This window comes from Cibotium barometz, chromosome 59 (genome assembly GCF_041138505.1).
Source record: "Cibotium barometz isolate CiBa-2024 chromosome 59, ASM4113850v1, whole genome shotgun sequence".
NCBI lineage: Eukaryota > Viridiplantae > Streptophyta > Polypodiopsida > Cyatheales > Cibotiaceae > Cibotium > Cibotium barometz.
The window spans coordinates 23,211,351-23,236,261 of record NC_141104.1 but is presented as its reverse complement, the minus strand read 5'-3'; the positions used below and the strand labels follow the sequence as shown (position 1 = coordinate 23,236,261).

Genomic DNA, 24,911 nt, shown 5'->3' with positions numbered 1-24,911 from the left:
TTCCTTATGTTTAACTAGCATCAATTAATTAGTAATGAAATATATAGAGAGTGCTCAAAACATGCTGGATGGGTGTTGTGTGTGTGGGAGGAAGCTGGTGATGATTGCTGGTAGCTGGAGAAATAGTGTGGAAAAACAAGATAGGTCATCTTGGAAATTTTCCAAGTGTTGAAAATCTACATAAACTTTTTGCAGAGTTTTGATACTCCAACACTGTACTCTTTTAACTTATGTCAGCATAATAGCATACTTGGTCAAACTGTCAGCCCCAGCCAATCCAAGCCGCCCATGAGTGATGTGGCTGGGAAATCTTGCCCATCCAACTTCCCACTTCCATGGGTGAAAGGATTTGTGTAGTACAACACACATCTGACCAGGTAAACTACCCTTGCAGAATACTATGAGCTGTTATGTTTGAAGACACGATTGTGCCTAAGGTATTTCCTTAAGGTAACCCCTGATCACCAACATACATGGATATCATTACGTCCATTTTCCCAATCCAACATCAGTATCCAACAAATTCACATAACCAGCTTTACTTGAGAAGATTAGTACACAGCTGCGATAAACCGAACCCTATGTAAGCAACTCTCTGCAACAAACATGACAACAGTTCCATTGCAGCCAATGATGACAACAATTCCACTTCAACAAAGGAGTTCTGCTTTACTGTGAGCAACTGCCCTCTTTGCTTATACAAGCATGTCTTTCACTTGTAAGACAAGCTTTACAGATCTGTAATTTTTGATGTTCCATATGAACCCTCAGATGACCTTCCAACCAGGCTTTTTTGGCCCAGTGTAGTTGGCATTCTACGTGCTGCTCGACAGCACAGTGAATAATTGGCAGTATCATGCTGCAATAAAAAGCCCTAATTACTTATGTTCTGTAAGCCATCTCACTAATGTGCATTTGTTGCGAGTTAAGCATTGTCTAACACCGCTACATACAGTCTTGGTCATTCAAGATCCCCTCTTTAGAGACCACACAATGTGACCTAAAACTTTTTTACATGGAACTGACAGTACACCGTACATGTTGTATAGAACAAAGGAATACAAGACAGTCCAATCTGTGAGCTACATCTCCCCAAAATTTCCCAGCTTTCAGTAAGGGCACATTGTTACTCATTTTTTCAAACTAGTGCAAGAAAGAATGCGCTTCCCATAAGGGCTACTGCGAAGTGCCGGAAAATGTGGGCGTATTGCTTCAACCAATCCAAAATGGAGGGCCCCCTGGATAAATCAAATATATCAAACAATTAGCTCACTGATACTTCTCATGCCTTATCGAGTTTTGCCTAAAAGTCAACCATCCATACTACAATCCTCTATCTCTCTCTCTCTCTCTCTCTCTCTCTCTCACACACACACGTCCCCCTCTACATCAATTAAAAACTCATGCAGCTTCAAGTGTAAAGCAGCAATGGTGGAAGTAGAAGAGGTAAGAGAAATCCATCAGAGCAAGACGAGAAAAAATCTGGAGCATTTTTTTATAAACCAATATTTATGCACCCAAAGGCTTAGACAGCAGTAACAACACATGAAGATTCGCCCACACAAACAACACCACCACTCGGTCCCAAAGGCAAGCGAAGCAGCCTCTTTGCAGAGTATTTGCTATATGAATTTGACAATGAAAAGTAAAAACGCAAGAGCACAGCCCTATCTTGACACATGCATGTGAGTGTTGGAGCTGATGCATGTGTTAGGAAAATCCCTCATAGAAGGGGCTCTAGAGGCATTCATTGCGCACTTTGTGGTTGAGTATCTCAACTCTTGGACTCGAGTGAGATTAGATAAATATGTTCAGATCTTGGATGAGAGATCGATTAAATATTTCAACTCTTCGAATGGAGTTGGATTACAATGAACCTTTCAACTCTTGGACGAGAGACCGATCTACAAGAGGAGTTTCATATTGCCTTAGGTAAGAGCCAGGAGACTTGAATAGATGCTATAAGTGATTGTCAGGATCCCAGGATTCGCTTACAGTGGGATTCATGAGGATGTGAATCTAATAGAAGGGGGAGATAATGTTACATCCCGACCAGCATAGGTTTCGGTTAACCCGAGGCTCTCTCCTTCTTCAATTGCAAAGCCACAGCATTGAGCGCTTAGCTGGGTGTGGGAGCCAGGAGGTGTAAGATCCTCCCAAGAAATCACCTAAATCACAGGCTAACACAACGTTAGTACAAACCAAATAGAAAGGGTGCATGCAAGCTCACCACCCAACCACGACCCGCATCCACAAACCTCCCTTGATCCAGGGGCTAAAGCTCACTCCCACGGATCCTTGCCAAATTAGCCCTGGCATCCCATACCACCAAAGCCTGCCCATACAGGCCCTCAGCAAGACTATTTGTGATCTTCCATGTCCACTCCAGGCTCATACCAATTGTTAGTCTCCCATGAGAATAACTCACGCCTCATTTATAAAGTGATAACTACTACTACAAATAACCATCCGGACGGGAGGTTGTGAAGCTCCCCAGCTGCTGCTGAGCGCTGCACCCCTCTACTGCCTTCTCCTCCTTGTGTGTGCCCCTCTCTGCCCGCCTCCCCCCCTTCCCCTGCTTCGCCCTCCTCTGCCCGCCTCCCCCACTGCCCATCATTTAACCCTTCTGTTGCCCCCCCCACCCCCGCGCACGCTGCACCTTCTACTCTCCACCTCCGCCTCTGCCCCTCCCCCCTCCTGGTAAGGCCTTCTGCCCGCCATTCCTTCCCCCTCCTGCCGAGCCCTTCTACCCAGCTCCTCTTCCCTCTACTCGCTTTCTTTTCCCCTGTTCACTCCTCTGCTCCTTTTGCTCCCCTACCTTGGCCTGCTGCCCTGGTTTTGGGCCTACTCCTCCTTTTCTCATTTAGTCTCAAAGTCGGAAAGTTTTTCCTGGTGTTCAAGTCAGCCTTTTTTGCTCAGATTAGCATCATGGCTAATCATCATCCCCGCCCCCCCTCCCAAGCAAACCATTAATTTTATAGCAGCCGAGCTTGCGGCCCTCTTCACCGAGATTGAAGAAGGCACCAGGTCAAGCAACCATCATCTAAATATCCTCAAGGTAAGTTGATGCTAAGCCCTACAATTTTCTTATTCATTCATGCCCTAAATGTTGGTACTTCCGGCGTTGCCCTCAACTTCGCAATCCACTTCAAAGATGTGAGGTTACTTGGGAGAGGTTTCTTCCAATTGGACTTCAATTCTGAGGAAGCAGCCTCAGAGGTGGTAAAGGGCAGCCCATTCCAATTGGGCTCGAGGAAGATGTTCTTTCTACCGTACACCAACTATTTCGACCTTGTTAAAGAAGACCGGAACCGCTTTCCTCTTACACTCAAATTCCAAGGTCTTCCACACATGTATTGGCCGATGCTGGAGATCATTGGGTTAGCTTTTGGGTTGGTCAAGGTAATGATGCTATTTGGACAATTGTGGACAGGTTTAGCAAGCAAGCTCACTTTTTGCTGGTCAAGAAGACCATCAAATCTAAGCACATGGTTAAAATATATGTCTTGCACAAGTATTCAAGCATCATGGAATGCCGAAGTCCATTGTAGGGGATAGAGATCCAAAGACTACAAGTCTCTTTTGGCACGCCTTAATATGGGCGCCAAATTGGACTTCTCGTCAACTTATCACCCTCAAACGGATGGGCAAAGTGAGGCTGCAAATTCAGCCGTGTTGGATCTCTTGAAATGTTATGTGGTGGATCATAAGTCTTCTTGGGAGAAGTACTTGCTGCTTGTGGAATTTGCTGCAACAACACGGTGCATGCATCTACAAGAAAAGCCCCATTTGAGATTGTTTATGGTAAAGTGGTTTCGCCACCCATCCTTCACACAAGATGAGATATTTGCAGCTGATGAGTATGTAAGAGACTTGGATATTGCTTTTGCTCAGGTGCGGACAGCCATTGTAAGGTCACAAGACAAGCATAAAAAGGCTGCCGACAAACATAGAAGGCAATTTGATGTTAAAGAGAATGATTGGGTACTGCTGAAATTTGAGAAAGCAAGACTTACAAAGAGGCTTGGCAAAGAGGGTGCATACCCTAAACTTGCAACCAAGTACTATAGGCCTTTTCAAGTGATTGAGAAGATCAATGAAGTGGCTTTCAGGTTGGCATTGCCTAGTCAACTGTCATTGGCATATACACAATGCTTTTCATGTGAGTCTCCTTCGCAAATATGTAGGGCCGGAGCCCAGTGAACCGGTCATTAAGGATCCACCAGAAGTGGATGAGCTTGAGGAGATTTTGCAGCCATAGCAGATTGTGTATCACAAGGAACGCAAGCTTGCTGCACGCAAAGTTGTCAGCATTACCTTGCGAAGTTCAAGAACTATCTTCCCATTGATGCTAAATGGGTAGATGAAGAATTCTTTAGAGATTGGCCACACTTGCTTCAAACGTATTTGGATGCTTTTTAGTTGCGGACAACTGTTTAGAAGCCAGAAAAAATGTCACCATTTGGCCGCCCAAACCCGTGCTTTCTCATTATATATGTACATTGGAGTGCCCTCCATGGCGGTTGCATATGCCGGCAATTGATGCCACACATGTAATACTGTGGACGTGGCTTTCCTCTGGGACTTGTGCCTATGTACATGCCCGGAAATGCCCGGAGGATTGGTATTCCATTGGGTCTGGTACCTTGTGTACTTGCCTGGAGCACGTCTATTTTGGTATAGTCTCATGAACGGGGATTATCCATACCAATGTTGCATTGCATAGCATCTTTATGTGCTTGCTTGCAATTAAATTCGCATGTTGTTTTCATGCTTGCCTAACCAATGTGTAGTTCTGGGTAAGGGGACGCCCACCCATGAACCGTGCGAGTGAAACTGTCTGGCTGACATGGTTATGTGGCATGTGATGTGACAGGTGGTCAGTATTGGTCAAAACCTAGCCATAGAAACTAGCACTAATTTATAAGTGAGTGTATACACACTTCATTAAGTTTTGGACGACCAAAACTCAGTTATAAATTATAACCAGCTCTGTGTTCGCACACACTAATGTCAATCAATGCCCACCGCCCAGACATTATCCCCGTTGTACAAAGGGAGCAACCAACCATGTGTTCATCTCAACTTGCACCACAAGTCACTTGTCCTCTCTACCTGACACCTAGGGTGGACATCTCATCTTATCTCTCTTCCCTCTCTCTCTAGAAGTTGGCGCCCTCCTTTATGAGCCTTTTTGGCTGTATTTTCTGCACTTTCTCCTTTGTTGTTATCGACTCTACTTGCAATTGGTAAGATTTGATGCTTAAATATGGAAGCAGGTAGCAGGAGGGAGGACCAAGACTCTATGTTCACATACCCTGCGTAGTGTTCTCTTGTCCTACATGCTCTCTTGCAGATTGTTGCTACCATGTGTTGGTGGAACAATAGAGAGTAGATGGTAGGAAACATGGGCATTGGGCACTTGAGAGGGTAGTGTGAGTTGCAAGTCTACACTGACAACCACATTGTTTGCAATATTGTATTCATATACATTGGTATGAAAATCTGGTCAGAAATGCCCATGACACTATGTACTTGATTTGTCAAGTGCATTGCGCACTTGGATGCCACGTAGACATTTCTGAACAAGAAGGCGCAGGACCTGGAGTGGAAACTGGTCCCATGTGAGCCCAGTCCAGGACGAGTCAGCCAGGGTTCCACTCTACACGTCCAAGGTCAGGTGTGCATTGTCTAGCACATGAAGCAGTGCTAGTCCATACCGTGAGTCTCCCTCTAGAATGATGTTAAGTGATCTGAGTATCTGGTTTGAGACCTGGTGCCGAACATCTGTAGATGCATGTAGAGAAGGGGCTAGCCCATAGAGCTACCCCATAGCAGAGCCTAAGGCTCTTATTGTGGGCATGGGGGAGGTGTGGAACCACCCCCAAGGGGCCATGCTCACCAGCCTTGGCTTGGGTTGGGAAGGCTGTCGGCCAGCCCTAGGGGCTCTGGCCAGGCAACTGACAGGGCCCATGGCCCTAGACAGCCTATCGGCCAGGTGTGGGGCAGCCCACATAGCCAGCGCAAGGGCTGCATAATAGCCCAACATGTGTGCTTGGGTGGCCAACCCTTACATGGTGTGAAACGATGGCTATAATAGCATTAAATGCTAATTTTTGCTAGTCGTGAGGATTTTTCAGCCAGCCGACTTCAATATGTTGGCCGACTAGGCGCATGAGGGGGTATATAAAGCCTAGCCATAAACTAGTAAATTTATCTCATTATTCACAACGGGTTGCTGCATTCCAAGGGCCAGAACAGCCAAGGGGAAAGCTCCAACCAAGGTGAAAGTGAGGTCAATTTTGAGATTTCATCTTTTTTTTTTTTACATCATTCTAATAAAAAGCAAATACACCATTCGTGGTGGGGGCCCTATAGAGGTTATTTGGGACCCAATACTGTGTCCTCTTCTCTCTCTCTCTCTCTCTCTCTCTCTCTCTCTCTCTCTCTATTTTCTGCACATCTACTTCAGTTTTGTGCATTATATTCATCGTGAAAGATTACTGAATTCTGAGCATTGAAGTTACCGATTCGACCACGAAGCTTCCGCATGTTACAAGGGCAAACTTTCCTACTTTCCTAAGATCAGACTCCTTTTGATAGGAGAAAGCATGTGGAACATCGTCAAAGGAGCAGAGAAGAGGCCTGCAAAATAGATGACCAGAAAATCCTAGTGTGTAGGACAAGAATGACAAAGCAATGGCACTGATTGGCTTGGGGCTTGCCGACAGCCTCATCCACCAGGTGAACTTCAACAAAACATCTAAAGAGGTATGGGAGAAGTTGGAGAACCTATTTGGCAACAAAATCAACAATTCCTTAAGCAAAGTTTTTTCCCTTCAAAATGAATGAGACTCAAACCTTGGGTGAACATCTGAGCAACCTAGGCTCCATCATCCAACAACTTGCTACCATCAAAGCACAAGTTGATGAAGATGAAATGAAAGCTCTCCTATTCTTCAGCATAGAAGGGATTTCAAAGTACAATGAGATCCTACCAGTACTAAGGACATCTCATGATGGAATATGATGAGTTGGTAGCAATTCTTATTGATGAAGACCGCCGTCTTAAAGAGCTGGCTGAAGTATCACTTGAGTCAAAGAAAGCCTTCCTCTCCATGATGAAAGGCAAACAGGAAAGAAGGATCATCAAGTGCATCTATTGCAAAAGGCTTGGACATATAGACGTGTGTTTTAAGAAGATAGCCAAAGAGCAATCAAAGGACCATGCTAATCTGGTGCAATCTGGTGCAGGAACTAGAAGATGATGATGATGAAGCTGAAGTATCTGCATCAACCGAAGAAAAAGCCCTCACTGTCATGGCTAATCTTTTTCTTAATAAGTAAGATTATGATTGGGCTTTCAAGTCCTTTTTTATTTGTGTTAAGGGTTCTCTGCCCAAGATGTCCCCCAAATCTGAGAAAATATTTTGGATATTTTGTAAGGCTCCGTCTTGTTTTACTTAGACCAGCCATGTCCATGTGTGCACATGACATTCAGAGGCTCAACAAGCATGGCTCAGAGGCTAATCCCTGATTAGGTAGCACATAAACAATAGGATTAGAGCAGGAGCAACTTCGCCAAGCACCGCAAGGCATCCATATGGACCAGGACCCAATCGGCCAGGCATAGGGGGTGGAATACCTCAGGTTGGCAGCATATTTATTAGTTGATGTTCATGGAACTGGCCAATAGCAGGCCGGCCAGTTGATTATGTCATCCAATAGCCTATAAAAGGCAACGTTGGTGTTCATTGTAATCGTCTACCCCCCATATGGGGCAGGTCATAGATAGGCTTTATGTTTCCTATTTTGGAAGGCCAAAGGCTACATGGTTTGTACTATATAATATATTGAAAACACTACTATCTCTCTCTATCTATTTGCGTTTTGCATCCGGATGCTGTTTAGGGCTGAAAGAAGACACAGAGCTTCTGCGCATGTAGCACTAAGCCTTCTGAGCCATGCTCACTAGCCTCTTAGTTTGAAGCGGGGAACATATCTTGTTTCTTTGCTAGTGTTGGAGTACAGGGACTATCGAAGGCTATGCAAGCATCACTCCATCACTCTGAAGGGGGGTTTGTTGGATATTTTCAGATTCTAGTAGTGTGTCCAGTGGTGTGAACACCCTCTTATTAAGAGATAAAAGATAAGGGCCCTGGTGCCTATAAAAGCATTGTACATGTTGGAAGTATTACAATAATTCATTCATCATTGTGTTGTGCAATAACTCTCTCTCCATTGCTCTCTCTCTCTCTCTCTCTCTCTCCATTGGGGAAGGACAGCAAGAGGGCATGGAAGATGTTTCAGGAGAGACAGCCTGGTACTCCGATTACTGCACCTGAGGCATGGCATACTTATGCTAGAGAGCTATATGATGCACCAGGACAGCCCCCCACCCCCCCTCCACTGGGAGCTAGACCAGCTAGCAGCACCTTTTTTACTATGCGGATGGTGCTGGATGCGATAGACAGGTTACAGAATGGAAAGGCACAGGATCATGATAGGCTAGTTGGAGAGCACTTCTCATATGCACGAGACACTTTGGCTCCGCTCATCGTACATGTGTTTAATCGTGCCATTTGTGAGCGTTTCCCGACAAGCTGGACAGAGCATATCATTGTACCACTCTTTAAGAGTGGGGACCCCATGGTACCAGGCAACTACAAGACGATCATGATTGGTCATTACTTGGCCAAATTATATGGCTCTATATTGGAGTCGGAGTTGATCCGATGGGCAGAGAGGCATGGTCATCGAGCACATGGACAGGCTAGCTTCAGGAGAGGATTTACTACCTTGGATCACATACTGACACTTTGGGCACTTATTGAAGAGGGCAAGGCACAGAAGAGAAGGATATACTGCTGCTTTGTGGACTTCCGCAAAGCCTTCGATACCGTATCACGTGCCAGGCTTATGCACAGATTGCATGACATTGAGGTACCCGAGGATATGCAGTGGGGGATATATGCTTTGTATGAGTCTGTGAGACGGGCAGAGTCCGAGCTCCAGGCGGACTATCTGATAGGGTGACCAGCACGATAGGGGTGAAGCAGGGATGCCCGCTATCGCCCACCCTCTTTAGACTGTACATTGATGCGGTCTCTGATTATGTAGACACATTGGGAGGCCCAGGGGCATGCCTGGCAAGGGTGTTGATACCCATCTTGTTATATGCTGATGATATTGTTCTAATCTCAGACTCTCCGGAGGGATTACAGAGACATGGATGCATTACAGGCTTTCTGTGCAGATAGAGATCTGACAGTGAACCTTGGGAAAACCAAGGTTATGGTGTTTAACACCACACAGGCATGGGTGACGAGATCAAAGCCTCAGTTCACTTTCCGAGGGGAGCCGGTAGAGTACGTCAGGTCATATGTCTACTTGGGAGTTACTTTCACAGAACCGCGTTTCTCCCTGAAGGAGGCAGCAGCAGCTAGATTAGCTCGAGGGCATGTAGCCTTGGGGGCACTTGAGAGGCAGTGTGCACACATACAGTTTCAGGAGCCACGCACCAAATTGTGGCTATTTGATACGCTTGTCATACCGACCCTCCTATACGGAACTCCAATTTGGGGGCCCAGTATACATCACAGATCTCAAAGAGAGGCAGATGAGGGATGGAGGTAAATGGAGAGACCACTGATTATGATGATTGCCCGCATGATTCGGAGCAAATCATCAGTACCACATGAGATTGTTCGGGCTGAGCTGGGTGCCCCACCAGTAGTAACCGAGGCCCTATTCCAGGCAGTTACCTTTTTACAGCGGCTATGGGAGCTCCCTCAGCAGAGGTACTGCCGATTGGCATAGGATGGAGATACTCATTGTTGGTACGCTCAGATAAGATCATGGTTTGACCTACATGGTTTGCGGATAGAGGCACTACCACCCTTTCAGTATAGTCTGGATTGTCCATTTTTGGATCTCACCCGCTCAGAGCAAACCGCGTGATCAGGATGGATATCATCAGAGTGGACACAGAGAGGACATGGACTAGCCCCCTTGAGCCCTTGGGCATAAAAATGGCTCATTACAAGAGCCATTTTCTACACCTCTCACCGGATGATTTTATCACCCGCCCAGCGTACATGGATGTACACCTATCACATGGGATACGTTGTGCCATTGGATAGATCCGGACCTCATCACACCAGCTCCGGATTGAGACAGGGCGATATGTGCATCAGATCTTGGATGACCGCATTTGTCAGCTAGGAGGTAAAGACAAAGGAACACTACATTTGCCGATGTACAGTCTATTATGAGATCCGAGGGAGATATCACTACCTCTTCCAAGAGGGTTTTGGGCCGTTACGCAAGGTCATGGGGTTTTAGGATCAGAGATGCTTGGTATTGTTTCTACTTGAGCTCAGGAGACACAGAGAGACCCTCTTGGCAGACAAGAGGCCGAGCCATGATGTACCTAGACAGAGGACCCTTACAGATTTCTTCGGCACCAGCACCAGCAACCCAGCCCACACACCTCCTAATACCTCCTCCATTGGGCCATCAGGGCACCGACCACGCTCCCAGGGAGTCACCACTAATAGAGCAGTTATCTTATGTCGTGCTCGTCGGCCACGCGGATCCCAACCACGGCATCCTCACCATCGCCAGATCAGAGCCATTATTGCTCGGCATCGGAGGCGCCTACCTCGCTTCTACGACCTCTCCATTCTAGACAGCCCCATGGCGGAGATTAACACTTCAACTGATCAGCATACATGGATCTACCTGATATACATTTTTTAGTATTTTCTACTCAGTATCATCTCGGAGTCTTATAGTTCTGTTCTTATAACTATAGGAAAATCAGTTTATTATACTTTTTAGTCTCATTTAGTTGTTCTCTTTGATGAGACACCAACTTCAGATGTACACTCAGTTTTGGTCTCATAGGCCACTATGGCCTCTTAGAGACGATAATATATCATTTCATTTCATTTCTCTCTCTCTCTCTCTCTCTCTCTCTCTCTCTCTCTCTCTCTCTCTCTCTCATACCACAGGGAGAGGTGGGCGATGGCTCCAGCTCACTGATTTCTTCCAGAGATCTATCCCAATGCCTATCCTGACACAAGAGGGGGTTACACTTCAGCGCGCTGTGGACCTCCAAGCCAAACAGAGACCGAGAGCACCAGGCTACCAAACTCCCAGACTACATCAGAGGGAGATCACAGAGATACGGGCTCGACATCACCACCATATCCAGGAGGAGCGGCTAGCTCACTTACACTCACACCCGGAGATCATGCTCCGAGGTATTTTTGCCTCGCCATCGCCTATGTATCACATATTACACCCCCATTATGGTACTGGTTGGAGCTAGACAGATCTGCATTGCATTCTTGTATACCCTACACATATAGGTTGCATACTGAGCCTTTAGCAGTAGTGCTCCATCCATCACACCCCCCCACTAGCTCAGTACTTTCATAGTTTATTTCATGTTTATTTTGTCCTTTTTTTTTTATGGACATCCAGAAGACACTGACAGTTGTGCATTGATTTGTCTCATAGGTCGAGTTCGGCCTCTAGTAGACGTTAATACAGCTTTCTTTCTTTCTTTCTTTCTCTCGAGAGATAGCAGCTATCCGAATGAGACACCAGATGGAGACACAGGAGAGGCTAGCTCGCTTTCATTCAGACTCAGGGTACATGTTCACGCCATTCACAGCCTCAGCATCGGCGATGTATGATATCTTATATCCCTCTTATGGCACTGGATGGAGTTAGACATAGATCTGCATAGCATGCTTGTACTACCCCTTCAGCATATAGAGATGCATCTTGCCTTAGCACTCCATCCACATCCCCACCCCCCCTTATATTGTTTGTATATGGGCTCCACCGATCCATGATCATTCACAGTTGTATCCAGACACATGCACACTTTTTCTTTTCTTTCTTTTCTTCCGATGATCGGAAGAACACAGTTGTATTATTTTTTGTCTCATAGGCCGACTTTGGCCTCTCGTAGACATTAATATATCTTTCTTTCTTTCTTTCTTTCTCTCTCTCTCAAGCACCATGTAATCTCAACATGATTGTCGCGCTTCAAAGGGAACAGAAGAAGCATCCATAGTTTCCTTGGATCCCAAACCTCTTGTCTACAATTAGAGCAGAGCTGCAGATGGCCACGGATAGGCAGGTTGAGTTCTCGTTTCATGCTAACGAGGCCTTTTGGATAACGATGGGTGGCAGATATACAACAAACACTTCTTCTCAACACACGGGCCTACCCATAGTAGGGAATGTGTGAGATATTGGCATGATTCACAAGGAGAGATTCAAACTGAGCCGGATACGATGAGGAGTATTGCATGAGATTTTTTTCCAGATATTGCTTTCTGGAGAGGTCTCAGCAAAAAAAATGTTGCACAATAGAAATTTTGGGAGTGCATGCCCAAACTTATCACAAATGATATGTGTTCCTCATTGGATGTCCCCTTCTTGAGGATGACTTGAGACATGCATTGCAGGCTCTTTGCTCTCCATGCTGGCTGTCCTCCTGAATGTGGTCAGCTAGGCTAGCTATGCTAGCTGACATGACAAGAAAAGGGTGCCTAGGGCCCTTCGACCCATATGCAAGGCAGCCCCCATGATGGGGTTGCCTTATGGGCTGGCCCATGTGCATATGCCCTAAAATGCATGCTAATGCAATGCCTAATGCTAGGGTTGACCTCTACATGAACCTATCTGATGAATTCTCCAAGTGGGTAAGAGGACTGACACATGCAAACTCTCTATGGCTTTGGAGATTGACCTACGTAGTGCGTGCCTGACATGTCCCGGACTGGGGCCACGGCATACGATAAAATATTCCTAAAGGTATTCCTACTATATACATGTTGCACTGATGTAGAGCCAGTGTGTCACATAGCACTCCAGTACAGGGTGCATGTGGCATTCCCTCCTGCTTAGCTTGGCGGCACGTTCATGGCTTCCAAGTATTCCGCCAGGAGTTGGGGGTACTCTGGAAAGAACTCTTTGCCGAGCCATACGGCTTCATGGGTATCGCAGTCCTTGAACTTTGTGTAGAATTGTCTTTGTCTTTGATTGGATCCATGCTTCCATCGATGGAGGAGAATCTATTCACACTCAATAACTTCGGCTTCGTCTACCACGTCCGATTGTTGCTCATCTGCAGTATCTTGCAAAGCTAGACCAATGTAGGGCTTCAACCAAGAAACATGAAAAACATTATGCATAGTCCAACTATCTGGAAGCTTAAGCTTCATGGAGACATCATTGATCTTTTTGATTATAGGAAAGGGCCCAAAGCTGCAAAAGGAGAGTTTGGGACAATGCTTTCTCACTTGCTTCAATCTCTGCTTCATTAGACGAAGATATACCCAATCCCCTTCTTTAAAGTTGACATCTCGCCTTGACTTGTTGGCTTGCCTACTAGTGTATGCTTCTTGTGCTTTGGCAAGGCGCTCCTTGAGAGACTCAATAATCTCTGAAAAAGTTTCGGTAGTCTTGTTGGCCTCCAAGGAAGGTGACACCATTCTCATACGAAGTGACGAGAAATGGCAACCAAATGCTACCTCATTCAAAGACCACCCAATGCTAGATGAATGAGCGCCATTTAGGATGGCCTAAACCAAAGTAAGATGATGTTCCCACTTTGACTGCCTATCATGGCAATACGATTTGAGAACATCAAAAGCCACATAATTATAGATTTCTGTCTGGCTACCTGTCTGTGGATGGAATGCACTAGATAGATGCAACTTGGTCCCAAAGTTGTCAAATAATGCTCTCCAAAAATTTGAAGTAAACTTGGGATCCCTTTCTGATGTTATTGTCCTTGGCAATCCACATATGTATGGGGTACCAATGGCGAATGAACATGCTAGTGATGTCTTCAGCTGTGGCCGTTTGCTTACAGAGGATCAATACATAAAACTTACTGAATCGGTCCACAATGTTCATACACACTGTGTTCCAAGATCCAAATGCACCAAGAAGAGGTCCAACGAAGTCCATACTAACGTCTTGAAAAGGGCCTTCAAGAACCGGCAAAGGTTGAAGAAACCCTAGCTATTTTGTATGAGAAACCTTCACTTTCTAGCATATCTGGCATGATTGGACATGTTGATAGACATCCCGTCTCATTTTAGGCCAATAGAGTGATCCCTCTAGCTACTCCAATGGCCTATTGTTACCTCGATGACCTTCGACGAGAGAGTCATGGGGATCACGAAGAAGTGCCTGTTGCTTTTCCTTGTGGATGCACAGCCACTTCTTGTAAAATAACCAGCCATCATGGATGGTATCGTGACCCGATTCTAACCACAGGGCCAATTTATATTGAATCCCAAATTCCAAATAATCCTCGTATTGTGCCTTCATACTGTCGAGATCTTTTCCCTATATTTCAAGCACAGTAGACTCTTGCAAATTTTGGATTGTGCCTTTACAACTTAGAGCATCAGCAACGGGGTTATTCTTACCAGGAATGTATTCAATCATACCTCCAAACTATTGGAATATCTAACTCCATCCAACTTGTCTATCACTCCATTGGGCACTAGGCATGGTTTGCAATCATTTAAGTGCCCGATGATCTATCTTAACTATGAACTCTCTCCTGTAAAGGAAAGGTTTCCAATGCTTAAGAGCTGTCATCACCCCCAATAACTCTGTCATACATAGAATAATTCTTTTCTGCGTCATTTAATTTTCGGCTATAAGCCACTGGGCACCCTTCTTGCTAGAGGACACCTCCTATGGTGCATCGGTAATCACCTTGAAAGGATCATCCCATGAGTGCTTTACCTGTGACGGACACTTTCCGTCGATGCATCTTCACGCCCTTGAGCAAATTAGTAAGAGATGCTACAAGATCAAAAAATTTGTCCATATGAAAACTGTATGTTTGACAGAGACCTACAAAAGAGCGGATCTCTTGAGCATTTTTGGAACATTCCGTTCGAGAATTTCCCTTACCTTTTCAAGATCGGGGCTAATCCCGTCTGCACTAATAACATATGCCAAATAATGAATTTCTTCTACTCCAAATTCGCTCTTTTTTGCATTGATGTAGAGCCCATTGTCACAAAAGTTGCAAGACCTACAATAGCAAAAAAAATGAGTATATCATCTAAAAGATGAGCACGCACTTTCCTCAAACACCCAAGACATCATCCTGTTAAAGGTTGTCAGTGCATTGGTATGGCCGAATGGCATCACCACAAACTCGTAGTGGCCACGTTCAGTCCTAATGATTGTTTTTGGATGTCAACCATAAAGATCCGAACTTGATGATAGCCACTCTTGAGATCTATCTTCGAAAAGAACTTTGCACGATTGAGTCGCTCTCAAGGATATTCCCAATCCCGGGCATTGAAAACTTGTTCTTCACTGTGAGCTTATTAAGTGCCCTGTAGTCCACGCATATTCGTGCGGACTAGTCCTTTTGCACAAACAAGATAGGTGCAGCAAATGGCGAGAACGAGGGCCGAATAAATCCAGCTCGGAGTAACTGGGAAAGTTGCTGCTCCAGTTCACCTACAATGCCTTCGAAAGGCGATAGGGAACTTACTAGTCGGGTCTATCCCGAGGACGAACTCAATGCGAGGATCCTCAGGAGACAACTGGGTGGGACCGGTGGCGAGAGATCGCCCTTTAGCATGATGTCTTGAAACTCTGCTACGAGACCATCCAGCTTTTGTGTCGAAGGGGATGTTGACTGACCAGAGCTAACTGCTCGCTAACAGCTGACTGTTGGCTGCCGACATAAATCAAAGTGCACTCAGCTCCTTTTCTGATAGTTCGTTGGGCTTGGATGAGTGGAATACCTGAAATGCTCCTATCCCTGCGAATTAAGACAGGCTCAGGAACACCATCAATAATAGTGAAAGTGTCCTGCCTCCAATCAAGAATGGGTGCATAATCCCTAAACCACTGAATGCTGAGAATCATATCACACCCCAAAAGAGGTGAGACAATGAAGTCTCTGAAATGTGGCCTTTTGAACCATAAATTCAAACTGTTGAGCCTTTATGAGATATATGAGTGCGAAGACCAGGTGTGAACCCATCTACATCTAGATGATGGGGTACAAGTATACAACTCATCTTTTTAGCCAATTGAGGAGAAATGGCACCTCAGAGCTGCCCATATCAAAGAGGACAATGAATTGTTGTCCCTTCATTGTGCCATAAGCACAAATGAGGGCTTTCTTTTACCCCTCAACATCACCCTCCTGCTTATCATCAAATACCAGTGTGGGTAAGAGTTGGACGGCGTTGGTGGCCAACGTGGAAGGTGTAGATGCAGTTGTGGCAGTGGCTACAATGGAGACAGAGGTCTTGGAGAAGCCGCTTGTACAGCTTGCCACTTGGTACAATCTTTCTTACCATGCTCCGTCTTGTGGTAGAAGAAACATCCGTTCTCCCCCATATACCGCTTTTTCTCTTCTAGCTGGAGATATCCACCAATAATGCCCTCCTTCTCGGGTGTTTTCTTAGGCTTGAAGTCTTTATCCTTCCTGCCTCCTAAGGTGCTCTGGAAATCTTTCTTGTTGTCTCTGCTATTCTGAGCTCCCTTCTCCCCTTGGAATGATGACTGTTGGGTGGTGGATGGCTGTTGTTGGGGTTTGGAGCTAGCCTAGATCTACTTGGGCTTACCTCTGTTCGACATCATTTCCTGATTTTGAGCGAGAGTGAGAGCCCTGTCATATGATTGTGGTTCAAACTTATGTACGATAAACCTAATGTTAGTATCCAAACCTCTAATGAACTGTTTCAATTTATCCTCCTCGGATATACCTAACTATTGTGCTGACGTGATTACTCTATTAGAGTATGTCAGTATAGGAGACCCATTTTGGGAGAGTCTGTAAAACTCATCCTCAAGGTTGGTCATATATTAGGGAGGTAGAAACCGTTTTTTGAAATCGGACACGAAGGTGTCTCATACATACTGCAGAGCCCCTGTGATCAGGTTTATATGTAGACTCGACCAATGTTGCCACCAAGTAACCGCTTCACCGGAAAGGTTAGGTGCCACCATGTGGACACGATCTTGAGGATGTGAAAGATTAGCCAACAGAAAATATGCTACAAATTGATGAATGAATTGCATGACTGCAGCATGATCACACTTGCCATCATACTTACTAAAATTTGGTTGAGCTTGTATGACAGTAGTGGTTGGCTACAAAATGATGAATGAATTGCATGACCGTAGCATGATCACACTTACCATCATACTTACTAAAATATAGTTGAGCTTGTATGACAGTAGTGGTTGGGGTGATGAAGGAACTCGGTCCTTGGTGCACGAATGTAGAGAGCAGAGTCAACATGTTTGCCTTTATAGCGGCTATTAACTGCTGGTTTTGGAGTTACATAGCTTCACGTTCAAGGCTTTCTCGGGTTGCTTGGTCTACCCGTCTTTGGTCTTCTTCAGCCCTGCGTTTGGCTTCCTCAGCCCTTTGTTATCCTCGCGCGTCGAGCTTCTTTGGCTCATCATTCTTCCGCCTTTTTGGCGTCTTCTTTTTGCCTTTGTTGCTCCATGATGAGGAATAATCTTTCTAATTCATAGAGCTCTTTTGGCATTTCAACTGTTTACTTGGCTTTTCAACCTCCTCCTGAGCTTTTTTTCTTTAGCCTCTATCTATTGCCTTAGCAATCTATTTTGTTCCAACAGTAATTTGCTGCTTCTTCTTTAGCCTCTATCTATTGCCTTAGCAATCTATTTTATTCCAAGAGTAATTTGCTGAAGTCTTCATTGCTTTGCAGAAGCGTTTCTATAGTGGTGGTGTCTTCCTTGTAGATCTCTCCTTCCATATCTTCTTTGTAGCTTTTTGACGACGTCTCTCCTGACATTGACATTGTGGAGGCTTGGGTAGTTTTTCCTAACCGCAGTTTTACTATCCACAGAATGTTCTCACTTTGCCAAGTTGGGTAACAACCTGCAGCTCTGATACTAGTAGTGGTAAGCCACACCCACCCTACCTTCATCACCAAGGACCAACCTCTACCCCTGAGGGCGACATACTTGCACCACAAGGGCATTGTCGCAGTTCTCAAGAGCATTGTCATAAGGGGTATACACGTCCAAGCAAGGTAAACGCAAGCAGTTAAGAAGCATCAGGAAGGTCATGCATGCATTAGGTGAATCCTCAACATTAAGCCCATGGAAGTTAAGTCCTCAAAGGAGTACCTCAATGGCTTCTCGAGAACAGGAGCAGCAGCCTTAGTTAGGTGCCTTAATCAACCTCAGTCATCAATCATAAGTCAATGCATTCAGGGACAAGGCTACGCATGCAAGGGAATAGCATTGGAATAGATACACAGTCATGGAGTGGAATTCAAGGCTATACAAGAGATTCAATTAAGTTACTAGGGAAGAAGTATGACAAAGTTGGAATCCAAAGCAGTCAAGGGATGATGATAATCATCCAAAGTCAAAGACAAAAAAAGTTGGATTCCCGTCATCAAGCTCAGCAAGAGGGGATGTCATGTGCACAAGGCAATGCCATGTCTAATCCCTGATCATATCCCTCATTAGACAACAGTATTAGATGCATTTAGGGCATCTTCATCAGCATGCATAAGGTCGGCAACAGCTCAGCACATCAAGTCGACAATAGTAGAATATCAGAAAGTAGCATTGCATGAGAGTCGACAGCATTTATGAGTAATGTAGATGCAAGAGTTAGCATTTTATGGTACATATTTTATGTCACAGGACAAATCAGCTGGCCGACCAACATATCAACATCATATATAAGAACATAGCATGTTAGCTCATTTCCCTACTCTTAGACCTCATTTGGGAGGCTTATGGTATCACACCTAACATTCAGAGGACTTTTTGGCGAAGGTTGAGGCACTCTTACAGAAGGACACAAATATCCTCATTTATTTTTCTTTCTCTATTTGGTGGTCTCACCACCAACCAGTGGGGATCGGTTGTTGATGTTAGTCCAACATGCCCAAGATTTGCAGGAGCTTCAGAAAGCATCAAGAAAAGATTTCGCCAATGTTTTCGCTGCTTAATCTGATCTTACATCTATTCGGTATAAGAGGATTTGATTTCACGATCTTAGGCCGTGAGTATCGCACCTTATAGATGAGCCAACAAGAGAAGGGTGAAATTGCACAACAATTGTCGGAATATCTCAAGATAGGATATATTCATAAAAGTAAATCTCCCTGCGGAACTCCTGTGCTTTAGCACAAGAAAGACAAAAGTTGGCAAATGTGTGTGAATTATAACAAGTTGACAAGTTACAATAAAGAATAGGTATTTCCTCCCCAAAGCGGATGATTTGACGGATAGGTTGTACGATACTACCTATTTTCCAAAGACTGAGCTTTGTATTGGTCCCACCAGTTATTACAGATAGTTGAGGAAAGACAAGATTCTGTATGTAGTATGGCCATTATGAGTTTCTTGTATTACCTTTTGGGCGGCTCATGAATGCTCCTGCTACTTTCTTCGCAACAGATGAATGTTCTCTTCCAAGATTATTTGGGGAGATTCGTCGTGGTATACTACTCTTGAGAAGCATGTTGAACATCTCCATGTCGTCTTGGGGATTCTAAGATGTGAGCGACTGTATGCCAAAATCTCTAAGTGGGAGTTCTTTTGCAAGGAACTCATTATGCCTAGGTCATTGGATTTTCAGACATGATTTCCATACACTGTATGAGCATAGATCTCAAGCAGATTCAAAAGGTGTTGGACTGGCCAGTTCCTCAGACTGTGAGGAAACTTCGGGCATTCTGGGAGTCAGTGAGGGTTCTTGTGTTCAATGCCCTATTTCTTCCCACACTTAAAACATAGGCCCTTCTTCATCTTTTCACCACGACCGATTGGGGAACTACTCCTCTAAGGATACTTTGTGGCAGGACTCTATATAACCTTCTTGCCTCAGCCATAAAACCATGATTTGGTGGTACCCTGTTCTCCTTGATAAAGGGTTCCTCCTCATCATCACTGTGTCAACACATCTTCCTCTTGAGCAGCCCTTTACCATGCAATATGGCTGACTTTTGAAATTCCACTCACCATTCCTGAAATTTCTAATTTGAGTGAAAATATTGTTGAATATACCTTCCTATTCCTGCTGCAAATTGTTCATCCTCCGTTTCAAAGCAATGTTGCGACAAATGTTGTAAGATGACTACAAGAGCCCCCTTAATACCGTCATCATGAGCTTCAATTGATCTGTAAGATGATCTGGTTCTGGCCTTGGGAGAGAGGGATTGCCTTCTAGACTGTCATATGTGAAAGTAGATGGACCTTCTAAGTCCTCTTGAACACAACCAATGCCTAGCAAACCCATCCCGGCCTCACTGATAACAGCTGTAGCTTTTTTTTTAATCAATCTCAGGGGGATTAGAACCACAAGATCTCCCCCTTTTTTTCTTAAATCAATCTCAGGAGGATTAGAACCACAAGATCTCCCCTTAGACTTCCTGGTTGCATGGTAATATCAAGAATATATCCATAAAACTTCTCAAAAGTGAAGCAATGTTGCTCTGATGCAAACGGGAGCTTGGTACAAAGGTGAGGTTCAGCCTCTAGACATGATGCTTTAATGCTACGGAAAGAAAATTTCAACCAAATGGCCCAAAAAACATGCTCTGATACCAACTATGACATGTCTGGTTCTACTAATAGCTGTAACTACCACAAAAATAGCACGAAACTATCTGGGAACAGCTAAAATAACAAAATGGTATAAAAAAAAGAATCTCTCTTACTCCGTAAGAGGACACCTGTTCAGATCAGCACATAAGTCAGCTTGCTAGCAGTACTAAAATCATCCTTCTTTGCATTCATCCACAAAAGAGGGAAACGTACAATTCAAGAGTCCCAAAATGAAAATGATCGATATTAATGACTGAATATTTTCTGACGTACAACTGAGGTCCTTTTTATGCACATACAACAGCCCTATTGTCTTTGGGATAAATGAGCTGCCCAAATGACACACGGCAAGCTCTCATTAAATCCCACAATTACCAACAAAATACACAAATACACGAACTGTGAATGGAATCTGTCTTCAACCTATCCCCTTACTAATCAAAATAGTGTCTACAGCCTAAACTAGCTGCCCCATCATTTTACTAATCTTAGGGTGTACTTAACAAGAAGTTAGAGACTCTCAAAGAAGGGAAATTTCCCTCGAGACCCTTGAGAGAGGGTAATATTTAGGAGCTTGAAAACCCTGCGGAGGTGGTAATCCACTTTCATTTCTTATTATCTTTGTGGCTTTCTCATCATGCCATGTCTTCTATATCATGAAAGTGCATTAGTCATGATGTGCACATGTGTGTGCCCGTGGATTTTAGGAACAAAACACATGCAAGAACACATGTTGTGTGTTGTAATTAAGCAGCCAAATATGAAGACAAACCTGACGGCAATGCATAAAATACTTCACCTTGGAGACAGTTAAGGCAGACTGAACCACGTAATTTGCAAAAGGATCCTGTAACAACTGGGCAAGTTGTGAGCTACTCATAAGCTCTTGTATAATTTGTGCCTTGCTTTTTTCTTCAGCCAGCCTCAAGCATTTCTCTACAACGTTGCTGCCAAACTTCTGCATAGCAAGATGTGCATAGTTTCCATCCAGACGAGCAATGACTTCCACAATAGCCCATGTCAATCCCAAGTCTAAAATATACTGCACAACATAGTTTCTGCAGACAAAGGCCAAACTACTCTGCTTTCAGTATTGTCTACAACATAGAAAAATAACAAACAACAATAATATCCTTTCTCTTTCAGAGTGTTAAGGGTACAAGAGAGTGAGACAATATTTAACATGTTACCCAAAAGGATCCTGTGAAAGGACCAAGGCATTGGCTGCAATTTCTGCCACCACATGTTCACGCTGCTGACCAAACGAAAAGTCGACGCATCGTTGAAGAACGCAGCATCCGTGCCGATGTGTGGCGATTTCAACGCAATGAGATGCAGCAGCATCAAATATGAACTACAAAAAACCAATAAAGGAGGTCCTTACGCTTACACAATTAATCGGGGCATTCACATATAAAACACAAAAAAATGACTAGCATACCTGGCTATCCTCTGTGCTTAGGCGCTGCAAGCAGCGTTGCACCACGTGGTTGCCATTCAAATCCTTTATTAATGTTACAACACCTTGCCTCAAAGACGATATGACCAACCTGACCTGCTCTGTAGATTTCAAAGTCTCTATCAGCTTCTGAACTGCACGTGTCCTGCAATGCGTTGAATACATCTGAGCATTTACAACCCCAGCAGACATGCAGCCACAAAGTATCATACAAAAATATAACACGTACAAAATACATATCCTAAGCAGCCCAACAGTCCATACCCATGCATATTCAAGGAGATTGTCACAAGCTGACCCTTCACTGTCACTCTGTACAAAATTTCCCTGCGCTGAGCTTCATCGCACACCTCCAGAAGCTTCTGGACCAGATAGTTTCCGAATGGATCTGTCATCAATTCTACAACATGATCAATTATCTCTACAAAAATCTTCTGTACATCCTCAAAACCCCCCTCTTCAAATTTCCTTTGTAAAAAACGGCAACCATGCTGATCCTTAGCAATTCCATAGATACGACCCTCCACCTCCTCCAGGGTGGTATATTTTGGTGATAGCAGTGACTGTTGCTGTTGAGAAATAATATCTTGGGCATTATCTGACTGTAAATCCAGCCCATTCCATGTACCACCTCCATTTATGCCACTTAATTGATTTGGAGAAGACAGATAAGTGCCATTGGAAAGAACGTGACCATTTGAATGACCATTAGCCAGGAAATCCTTTTTTTTTGATGCAGACACAACTACAGCTGCCGGGGCAGTCTGCCCGTTACAAGGCCCTTTCCAAGCCAAACCTTTCTCTGATATGATCAAATCATTACTTGCTGGAACAATACTGCTCTGTAGGCCAGAATGTGAGAAAGGGCACATCTCTTTTCTAGTGCAGAATCCATGAAGAAAATATCGGCATACACTCGGTGCTTGAGGAGCCTCTTGCGATAACATGATGGGAGCTGCCAAGATGCCTTGAGCCTGCTGATGTCCATCAGGTGTGAAACCACCAATCAGGGTTGTCTTAGATGAAGGCTGTTGTTGAAGAAGATCAAACATGCAGGAACTGATGGGTGGTTGATAATGGTGTTGATTTCCAGGATGACACCTAGAGTATGTGGGCCCTGGCTGACTGAGCAGACTGGCATAAAATTGAGCCTGCTGCTCCTGCAACTTTTGCTGCCGCAACAGAAACTCTTCCTTGATTCGCTGCCTGTAATGCATTCTCTCTTCTAATTGATGATGTGCATGTATGGCAGTGGCAGCCTCATGCATGTGCTGAGCGTATACCATCTTCAAGTCTGATGGGTACAGGGACTGCAGACTGGCAGATGGAGGGAATGGAAAGGTTCCGTTCGCTGTAGGATGTTGAAATCCAAGCTTCATTGCTGCTGTAGCAGTCATAGTAGCAGCAGCAGGTTCCATTAAAGTCATCTTCTGGGCTGAAAAGTGCCCTGCCAACTGCACTTCTAAAGGGATCTGTGCATTGTGAAAAAAGTGCATGCTGGGAGGTTGCTGCATGGGTCGGTTTTCTGTAGCAAGCCCATTTTGTGCCAGGGCTAGCTTGGTGAATTCATTGTGAAGCTTGCTTTCCAAAAACTCTGATGCATCATGTGAAAATGGGTCCACTGACTGCAGGGAAAAGGGTTGGCAAGACACCACGAACGACGCTTCTTCAGATGCAGATGATACAACACCCATTGCATTCAAGTGAGAGACAGAATTGGAATGGCTGCTTGAATTGGAGCCGATGACACCATTGCTCTTCTGCCTCTTGCCTTGGTCTGCATAGCCTTGAGTGTCACCCTGCAAAGTCGAGCCCACCTCTTGATTTATATCTGCGAAAGCAGGCTGATCATGACGAGGCATGTGATCTGATGATAGCCTGTAATCTGTGCCAAGGCCAGAATCGGTAGAATGTTGTGCTTGGGGTAGGGTATTCTGCTGCTTCAGCAGCTCAAGGTGCCTGATACCAGAGCTGGTGGGGGGCAACTCGCTGTAAAGAAGGGTAAGATGATCGGATGGTAGTGGTGGTGGGTCATCACATGCATGGATACCATCATATGCATGGGTACTCATGGGTGGGGTTGCTAGATGGGGCTTTGAGGAGGGTTTTAATAGATGGGGGTAATGGGTTAATGTTGTTGTTATCGTGACTTCATCGTTTAATGCATCCCTAGCATAAGATAACTGTTGTTGTTGTTGTTGTTGATGATGACGAGCTCTTTGAAGTTGTTGTTGTTGTTGATGATGATGATGAGCTCTTTGAAGCTCTTCAATATGGGGTGGAGCAGAGGTAGCTCTGGGGATCTCCCCCAGTAGTTTCTCTAGCTCTTCATCGTATCCTTGTTCCATTTAAAAACAACACTAAAACTACCAGAAGAAAAAGAAGGAGAAAGGATCCCACCACACATCAATAGAACAAAACCATTATACAATGCAATAATAGCATATACTCAATTCAACACAGTAGTAGCTACCCTTCCAGTCCGAGATCTGCTTTCTACTTTCTCTGCTACTGCAGCACAAAGTCAAGATATCATACACAGCAAGCACCCATTAAAATCAAATTATTATAAATAACAAACCCCAAAAAAAAAAGATTATCAGAGATTGTGGCTGCTGAGCAGGAGGCAGCAAGCAGCAAAGTTTTTCGTTTTTTTTTTTTTTTCTCCTGAGATTTTTCAGAGACTTTTCTTTTCTATATTTGATTGAGAAGCTTGCTACTTCCTACGCACGAGCTCATAGTGATCGGAAAGAAGAGAGCAATGTGCTAAGTATCATAGAAATAAATCGCCACTCTAGACATAAAACTTGTATTTACCTGATCTAATGTT

At 44.5% G+C, this 24,911-nt stretch overlaps 1 protein-coding gene across 1 annotated transcript; it reads right to left on the bottom strand.

Moving 5' to 3' along the window:
- Positions 1–596: 596 nt before the first annotated feature.
- On the bottom strand, positions 597–24,911 carry LOC147605618 (uncharacterized). The gene is made up of 5 exons (XM_086793071.1): positions 22,346–24,911; positions 22,064–22,226; positions 21,813–21,976; positions 21,422–21,680; positions 597–1,238 (listed from the first exon to the last, which is right to left on the bottom strand). Exons 1-5 carry the CDS (start codon positions 24,427–24,429, stop codon positions 1,131–1,133), a joined length of 2,778 nt encoding a protein of 925 aa, XP_086649197.1. The 5' UTR covers positions 24,430–24,911; the 3' UTR covers positions 597–1,130.